The sequence below is a fragment of the Myxocyprinus asiaticus genome, chromosome 28, assembly GCF_019703515.2.
Source record: "Myxocyprinus asiaticus isolate MX2 ecotype Aquarium Trade chromosome 28, UBuf_Myxa_2, whole genome shotgun sequence".
In the NCBI taxonomy this organism is placed as follows: Eukaryota; Metazoa; Chordata; class Actinopteri; order Cypriniformes; family Catostomidae; genus Myxocyprinus; species Myxocyprinus asiaticus.
Window position 1 is genome coordinate 29,434,935 of NC_059371.1, and position 9,568 is coordinate 29,444,502.

The 9,568-nt window shown below is 36.9% G+C and overlaps 1 protein-coding gene across 4 annotated transcripts; it reads right to left on the reverse strand.

Moving 5' to 3' along the window:
* Window positions 1–1,900: 1,900 nt before the first annotated feature.
* On the reverse strand, window positions 1,901–9,297 carry LOC127419253 (high mobility group nucleosome-binding domain-containing protein 3-like). Of its 4 annotated transcripts, none has more exons than XM_051660516.1 (6): window positions 9,131–9,297; window positions 6,242–6,292; window positions 5,975–6,004; window positions 5,410–5,460; window positions 4,996–5,100; window positions 1,901–2,601 (listed from the first exon to the last, which is right to left on the reverse strand). In XM_051660516.1, the coding sequence occupies exons 1-6, from the start codon at window positions 9,143–9,145 to the stop codon at window positions 2,560–2,562; spliced, it is 294 nt and encodes a 97-aa protein (XP_051516476.1). In that variant the 5' UTR covers window positions 9,146–9,297; the 3' UTR covers window positions 1,901–2,559. The 4 variants fall into 4 exon arrangements, with proteins under 4 accessions (XP_051516476.1, XP_051516475.1, XP_051516474.1 ...); XM_051660515.1 differs by having other exon boundaries at window positions 4,996–5,103; XM_051660514.1 differs by lacking the exon at window positions 1,901–2,601 and adding an exon at window positions 2,609–3,250.
* Between the last annotated feature and the right edge of the window lie 271 nt (window positions 9,298–9,568).

Consider the following 9,568-nt stretch of genomic DNA (forward strand, 5'->3'; position numbering starts at 1 on the left):
TGACACAGTAAACAAGCACCAGCTCTTTTGTGACTGTATGCATCTTTTAATGTGAGTCTTGACAGAACATCACAGCCGATATTTGAGCCACTGTGCCTTTTCAGTGCAGAGCCACCGGGCATCACAACTGCTGTATTTCCTACAGACGCATTTTATAGATTACATTGTGAGTGACTACAGTAGTCGACTTTTGGTGTCGACTACATTAGTTGTAGCAGACAAGTCAACAAGCCTATGCAACCCCTAATGTGAATACAATTTAATGATAACAGGTTGTACACTAATGGGTTGTACAATAAATTGCTGAATTAAAACGAAAACACAAATTCACAGAAAATGTGCATCTGTTGACAAGTCACAATCTTTCAGTCATTCTTGTTATGTCGTCTGTACGTTTTTAATATATATTTATGCAAATATCTATGCAATACAAATTGTTTATATGCATGCAAATGTCTGCACATCCCTTTGCATTAACACCGAGAAGGTTCATAAAATCAAACCCATTCATTAAGTATCTTGTCATAAGGAAGGCACCAAAGTGAGAGGCTTTAGAAAATGGAAGTGTGTGTGGTTTTGCTTTCCATTCTTTTGTCTCAGCTAACAAGGTGACTTTGATGCTTTCTGGGTCTTTTTGTATTTAAAGCTGATACAAAGTGCTAAGTGCCCTTACTGGGAAAATCATCAGTTTAACAGTTACATTTCTGCATGCAGTCTTAACTGCATTTGCTGATGTAACACTTGCTAAACTACTGACACTGAGGGTGTATGTGGAGGAGAAGAGAAGTCAGATACCTAAGAACTATGTGGATATACTTGCTTTGGTTCTAAAGCTACCTAAGCACAACTGATGCAATTTATTACGCTCTTGAGAAACAGTGGTAATCTGGGTCTAAGTGGCTGAGTAGGCACACAACTTTAGGTAGACAAAAGCAAAATTACACTAAATGTGACCAATTTTCATTCATAATATTCTAAAATGCAAAAATAAAAAAATTTATGATAATAATCTTGAAAAATACTGAATGAAGTATTATAAAATGGCAGAACAAGCGGCAACATTTTGTGACCATATAAGTGCAGTAATTTTTTCCTGCCACAGGAGGTCAGGATTATCATTTGAGATGAGCGATGGGGCCAAACATGGGTCAAAGGTTATAAGGGTAAGTATGTAATGTTTTGGAATGTTGGTCAAATTTAGGACTAAGACCAATCTAGAATCTGACCCTTCCAGATTTCTACTTCTTCCATACAATAAAAAGTATGAAATCTTAAATACTTAAAAAGAGTAATAAATACAACAAAGGTTAAGGTCAGATTTATGTACAAATGTTTTTCTACACGATTTTCGCATTGATTATTTTTAATATGATCTATCTAGCTATCCATCCATCAATCGGTCTGTCCATCTATCTATAAAAAACTATTGTCAGCATTGTTTCCAACAAGTATACAGTATAGACTGTCTAAAATGATCACTTCATTTTTAAATTAGGGAGCACTTTTATTAGCACACTTCAGAAAAATGTGAATTGTATTATCATTACACATCATTCACAATTATATGGGGCCTTTGCTCTATTGGCTGGGCTTACAGAGAGACCAACAATGATTGTCAGTTCATTTCCTCCTGTCTCCCAGTAGCATTGCTGACCTTTCACTTTCTGACATCAGCAGTTGTATTTATGCATGTGTTTAGGGTCACACGTGTCTGTGTATAAAGAACTACACTGAAAGGCCTTTGTAGTTTTACACTAAACACCTCGGACCCTCATGAGCTTTCTACAAAGTTAAAAACACAAACTCTACCATTACTAAGTTAACTAAAAACCTTTGTTTCGGTGAGAATAATGGCATGCAATGGCAACAACTAGTAGAAACATGCGCAACAAAACTGAGCCTATATTGACCTTTTATTTGAAAACATTTTACAGAGTATATCTTAAACCAGTTAAGTGGACTTATTAATGTGTCTGATATTCTGTATTTCTAATCGTCTAGCACAAAGCACCTCTTGTTTATTGCTATGGATGTCTGCCACTGTTACGGGTCATGTTTAATTGATCCATTTTACTCAGAACACACTTGAATCTCAAAATGCTACACGAGATACAAAAGCAGAAATTTGCGGGTAAATCTGTAATTCCCATTGTATACCTTTCTTTTAAAGAATTCAACCAATAAAACATGATTCAAAGACGACACACACCATAGGCATACGCGTTAATAACCACTTAGTGCGTGGAACTAAAGGTATGCACTCTGGTGGCAAATGATGAATCAGCTGCTTTTACATCATCGGATGTGACATATTCCAAGTGGCTTCATTTGACAGGCGAGCTGTTGGTGAATCATTCAAGAATAATTGTTGCCTTTCTTTGAAATGAATCTATCCTTCTGACAGATGAGAGAGACGGAGGTTGGTGCTTCAGCAGGGATTGTGAGTTGACTTTTAGCTAAGGATATCTAATACGATAAGTCTAAAAAAAAGTTTGCATTTTACAAAATACTCAATAGGAATAAAAAATGTTCTTTGTTATTCCGGAAAACAAACTTCAATCACTCTTTTGACTCGGCCTCAGTCTTTGATGTCTCAGTTTCCTAAACAGAGAAAAAGCACAGAAGAGGTAGAAAAAAGAAAATGACTGCTTAATGTAGATATGACTGCTTAATGATACAGATATTATTTATGCAGTTTTTCTAAACTGATATTGTTAAGGCAGACAAGCAGAACAAAAGCCACACAGTACGAGGAAATCAACATACATACGTACAGTACATACTGTATGAGGACCACAACTTACCTCAAATTGAAAATCAAGATCAGTTATTAAGTGTTATATTCATTCATATTCAAGGTTTATATCTCAAACAAAAGAGATGATCACAACTTCAAACAACATTTGATGACATTAATGGCGTAGAACCAGCACACTTCAGATTAAAATCTTTCAAAATATGTGATCCAAAATATCAATGTCCTATGCATTTTGCTTTCTGGTAACCTTGGGTTTCCAATTAGTCACAAGATAATTCATTCTGCTATTGTAAAGTCGCTTGTATAGTCGCTTTTATAAAACACAGACATGGTCAAATAAATCTACAGCAGGGAACACACAAACATACACTGCACTCTTCAAACTATCGTACCCTTTACTCTAACAGTCTCACTCTGCCCTCGGATGGACAGGAAGGAAGGGGCGGAACTTCTCCATGATGATACACTGACAGATGATCGTGAGACGCAGATCTGTGTGTGTGTGTGTGTGTGTGAGTGAGTGATGGTTCATGCACATGCAGGTGTGAAAAATCACAGAGATGGATATAGGACAAGGTAATTAGATATTTGTTACTACAAAATAATTAATGTTGCCACAGAATTTTGAATAGCAAAAATTGTAATGTTTCATTTTTCCTTTTATTTAAGTAGAAAGAGACAATAGGTAAGTAGAAAAAAGACAGATAATATAATTAAGATGTACTTGACCATTTTTGAAAGGTCAAAGATTTATGATTAAATCAAAGGTTGTAAAAAAAGCTGCAGTTGAAGTAAGAAGCAGTGTGACATCATGATGTAACATGCTGAGTGTATGACTTGTGTACATCAGTTAACAAGGAGGAAATAAAGATATTGGAATTTGTTCAGCAGAATTGTTTTAAAAAGTAACTTAAAAGCAATTAGTAGTCCGATTACGTTTTTATGAAGTCAGTAATCAGATTACAATTTTAGTGAAATAATAAGTCATTTGTATTGGATTACTTTTTGAATACCTTAACACTGATTATAACATATTTTTATAACAATACTTCACCCAAGAAATCAAACCAGCTGTTGTTACTCTTAGCCCATCAGTACTTTCTATTAACGCCACCAATTCCCTCCCAGATATTTCAGAGCCTTGTAGAATACACTTTACCACAACATGGCTGTAACTTGGTCATTCTTTCCCACCTCACATCTCAACTCTTTTTTTAAATGCAACAGATCGTCTATGAAACATTTTTTAAGGTCATGGAGGAAGTAATCTCAGAGCATTTTTGGAGGTATGAGCTTTGTTTAGCTGCTTGATATGACATATTGAATGGCCAATGGTGAGCAAATGGTAGACATAATACTGTATGAACGTTGGGGGGGGGGTTCTCTTGAGATCATGCCTTAAGCCCCGTACACACATGCAGCGACAAAGAGACATTCATTTTCAATGAGAGCTGGCGACTTTCAGCAACACAAGCGACTCTAGCGACGAGATGTGGGAGTGTGAGGAGCGACTTTTGGGAGCGAAAACCAATAGGAGTGAAGAGGTGTCATTGGAGCTCACGTCCCAGTCTCCAGTGAGATAATGGACTCAAGTGCAGGCAAGACAGAGAAGTTTATGTGAGCAATTTCATTGTTTGATTAGTCTGTAACCAAATACATGGATATATCACAAAAAAGATGAGTGGAAAAGAAACTGTCGGCAGTCTGAGTGAGTTTAATTTGTACATTGATAGATCGTTCATCTCTTATTAATGATATGATGAACTGAGAACTGCTGCAGTTCAATTTAAAATACCCTATAGAATGTGCATTTTTAGGGACAAGAAAATCGATTCCTTGTCAAATTAGAATATCTTACTTTTACTGGCAAAATGCCTCATCTGTAATCGGATTTTCAAAATATATGGCCAGACGTGTAGTCCACCAATAACGTTAGTTCTTAGTTGACAGTAGGAAAACCCACTAGCGCCTTCACAGTACAGAGACTAGCAACAACAGGCGATAAATTTGGTGCATGTGTGCACGGGTCATTATGAGTGTTCTAAAAAAATTTAAAAAGTTGTTAATGACTTTGACCCATGAATTAGCCATTTTACATACTCATCCCTAGAAAGACAATCTTCTCAAAAGGCCAAACATTCATAGACAATCTTCTCAAAAGGCCAAACATGTTTATGTTCTTTATATCTCTGAAAATGCAACACAGCTGCATTAGCAGCATAACAGGATTACCCCACCTCGTCTGGCTTGGTCTCTCCATTTGCAGTGGGCGCAGACTCTTTCTCCACTTTCTTTCCTTTGGCTCCGCCCTTCTTCTCCTTTACCGCTTTGTCATTGGATGGCTTCTGTGCAGAAAACAAAAATAGGATCACCTGGGCTAAAACCTGTTGAATAATTCTGTACTGAACCAATTTGCTCCAACACACATTGGCCAGCACCAGATCACACCAGTTCTCGAAACTGTTACTGCAAAAAAGTTAATACTTTCTATACTAGAATACACAAATGCCACCAACTGTACAATATACTTTCACATTGCAGGAAAGGACTCACCCCACAATACAAAGCACATGCAAAAACATGTTAAAAATGTTCTCTGTGGTCGATGTCATACAGAATGGGGTAGCACGTGTGCAAGAGAGAGCTGTTACCTTGACAGCTGGCTTTTTGGCTTTTGGTTCAGGTTTAGGAGGAGCTGGTTTCTGAACATTGAAAGAAGACAACATGATGAAAGAAGTTACAAATAGTGTGAGGCTCTCACAACAGACATGCAAAGGCCAAAAATGGTAAACTGCATGGTACACAGCCAGAAAGCCTAGGAGGTGTAGATATAGTATGGACTGATCTTTCCTTTCATCAATCTGGCAGAACTTTGACATTTTCAAAAGGATAGAACATAACAATAAAGAAGAGAAAAGTTATTTTAACAACAATTATTGCTTCAAAACTAATAAGAATTTTTGAGCACACACAAGTGGACAATTTCAACTAAATTTACAACCTAACACATCCCAACTGTATCATACCTACCTAGAGGGCATCTGATAGCAATACATTGGCCATGTTTATGACAAACAAGTTCTTAAAACTGGGTTCCTCCCCTACAAAACAACTCCAGGTAATATGAAAGTAAAGAAAATATGCAGCTGGCTAAAACAAAACAGAAATATGCAAAGGACACCTCTCCATATATAAAGAGAGCGAAGAGTCACTTACTGAGGAAAGACGCTCTGACCTCCGAGTGGGCTAACAGAGAGAAAAATATTCAGAGGTTGTAGAAAGTTAATAAAAGTTCTAAACCACTGATTTAAAATGCAATTACATTCAATGTTAGTGTGATTTACACTAGGGTTACACTACTGTGTTAGCAAATTGTATTGCATTCTAAGTAAGTATAAAGTTTATTGCTGTCCAAGTTAATTATTATCATAAAATAAATGTATTCAATAGTATATTCAACATAGAGTGTTAATAGTAGTTTACCTCCTGCTTTGTAACTTTAGTGGTGCTTTTAGCTTCAGCTCCCTCAGGTGACTGGGTAGACACAACAAACATTTGAAATATTGTACATATGGACATTTATTTTACACAAATAATTTTAATGTTTCATATGTGACTGGTAAAGATTGAAAAATCAAAGCCTGAAATGTGACTGACAAAAATCCTCCATGAACATAAGCCAAAGCCTACTTCAAGGAAACATGTGTGACCTTTAGATACCTTTAGATGCTATGCAATTTTATTTTATATCCATCTATCTGAGAATGACACAAAGATAATTTCAAATTACTAATTGAATACACAACGTTCATTATATTTAATGGGGGGGGTTCTCCCCTTTTCTCCCCAATTTGGAATACCCAATTCCCAATGCGCTCTAGGTCCTCGTGGCGGCAGAGGACGAACCTCAGTTGCCTGCGCATCCGAGACTGTCAATCCGCGCATCTTATCACGTGGCTTGTTGAGCGCACTGCCACGGAGACATAGCACGTGTGGAAGTTTCACTCTATTCTCTGCAGTATCCACGCACAACTCACCACGTGCCCCACCGAGAGCGAACCACATTATAGCGACCATGAGGAGGTTACCACATGTGACTCTACCCACCCTAACAACTGGGCCGATTGGTTGCATAGGAAACCTGACTGAAGTCACTCAGCACATATGCACATGCTAAATAAGATGGAATATTTAAACTCTTAAATGAATTGGCATTACATTCAGAACACTGTGAACCCTAAAGTTGTTGTTACTGGAAAAATCAAGTTGTCTTAAATATGAACATGAAATGTAAAGTTTTAGGCTCATAACTCAAATATCTATGTTCCTTGAACATATTTATCTTAAAAATCTATAGACGTAAGATTTTAAGTGTTAATAACTCAATCAGTTGAGTACAAAATTGAGGCTAATGGGGAAAATCACCTGTGCTTAAATTATTTGATTATGTTTCCTTGGTCATTGGAAATATATGAGGGCATTTAAAAACTTGTAATTAAGAATTCAAAGAGGTTTTAGCTCTTTTGTAGCATTATGTTGTTTTGTTGCAAATAACTGCTTCGTGTTATGACACCATTAGGGTGATCGGTGTCCCCTTTGGTCAAGTTGGACCTTGTTAACTCTATTTTAGTTCATCTTGTATATGTGCAACTGAAGTACAGGTATATTTGCATTACTGTGGAGAATTTTATTTAATGATTGATCTAAATAGGTTATAATCTTCTTTAGCTGAGCTGTTTTATGGTATGATCCAAATTTGAGTCAATTCAACTAAAATTATTAAACAGAAATAACAATATTTGAATAGCAAATCTGAGTTAAGTCTACTTGCATTTAGTTACTTTACCTTACATAGTTAAGTCCATTCTATATAAACACCAAGTTAAGTGAACTTAATTACACAAGTTTTGGAGATGCCATTACTCAATTCAATTGACTGAACAAGTTTACTCAAGCAACGGAGTGAAGTCAACTTATTAAGGTTTTCAGTGTATATCTGTAGTAGATTTCATACTCAATACGTGAATTAATTATACGTGTGAATTATAAAAGTTTGTGATTTTGCTCTGACGATAAAGCCTGGTTTTTTTTTCATTAATCATTTGAATAATTAGTATTACTTATTATAATCATAATCACAATAATTAATAATTTAACCTTACAGTAGGGCTGGGTAAAAATATAGATTTTTCTGCATAATCGCAATTTTTATTTGAACAATCCCAATATCGATTCTTTAAATCACAAGTCAGATTTTTTTTTTTTTTCTTTTACTTTAAAGTTTACTCCCATTTTGGTTGTGTTTATTACTAAGCTATATCTGTAAAATAAATAGCAATTGAACTGCACAGCTGGGATCCTGTTGTTAATTTGTACAATTTTAATTTTCGTACCAAGTTAGAAGGGTCCCTGTATAATGTACAGCATTAGTTGAGAGAATGTATTTAATATGCAGATAAAATGGACATTACAACCGAATGAATCAAATCGTATCGAAATCGGGAAATCTGTACCGACTGCCAGCCCTACATCACAGTAAATAAAGCGACACTCCCCCTAGAGAAACAAAGGCTTCAGTGCAACTGGTTGAGAGAATAATTTGCATGTTTTGGTTACAACACTTTAAAAAGTTTAGACGCCCAGTTTAGTTGAAGCCACCCTATCGATTCTGAATTATGTGGCTCGTTAGAGATATACAGCATCATTTGACTAATTAATTTATTTTATTTTTTTATCGTGTAACCATAATTCTTTCCATAGTTGTGAGTTTCATTAGTCTTTTGCACTGTCTCGCCGTCGCAATTCCTCTGTGCGAGTTAGACAGACAAACCGGTCTGTTACATACGGGTCTACTGCTCTGCAATGGGGGTGGAGGGAGGAAGAGCCTGTCGGTTTAAACATGGCTATACAAAAATAATGGGGACCTCTATCGATCGACGAAAGAGAGAGGGAAAAAGACGAACATCTGAAAATGGACGTCACAGAGAATCAGGCGCATTTATCTGCGCATTTATGAGCAGAGCGCTCGGTTCTGATTCTAACAGAGGCTGAAGCATCACCGCACACTGACATTCAGCACAAGTGCGCACGAAGTGACGACGAAAAAGACATCAGGTCATTAAACCGCCAACAATCATGGTGGAAGTCTGCAAGTGTGACGGTGATCGAATGGAAAGATGATCGAAGCCTTGTGCAGCAATTCATAATCCTAACGGCGGATTAAGGACAGGACGCAGCGCGCACATGACGGTTTAAAAATGTACCTGCTCGACGCTGCATACAGTTCTCATCGCTGAAACGCGAGCCGCTATCTCTTAAAAATGAAGGGAAATCCAAAAATAGATGAGAATAATAACGTGTAAACTATCTTACCTTCCTCTTGGGCATTTTTTCAAGTTTCCTTTCGTTTGTGTTTGTTAAATAAGAAAGGTAGATATAGACCTGGAATGTGGGAGAGTTTAACTACCACCGAATACACAGGATCAATATCTAAGACACATCTGGTAATAACATGTTAATAGTATGCAGACCTCAGACTCTACCCTCGTCTCTGACCATTGGTCAATTCGCTGCACATGTATCTATAATTCCGCTTGTGATTGGTTTGCAGCCGCAAGATGTTAATATGACGCGCTCACGCATTGGTTCGAATTTTAGAACGCTTTTCAGCACCCCGCCCTCATTGGTTACGCGCTTTCTGTATGCAAATGAGATCGCTGTGTATTGGACGGGTTTAAAGGGGAACTGACAACGACAAACCAATCCACGCTGGACACCACACGCTCAGCTATATGGGAAACGTATGCTTAG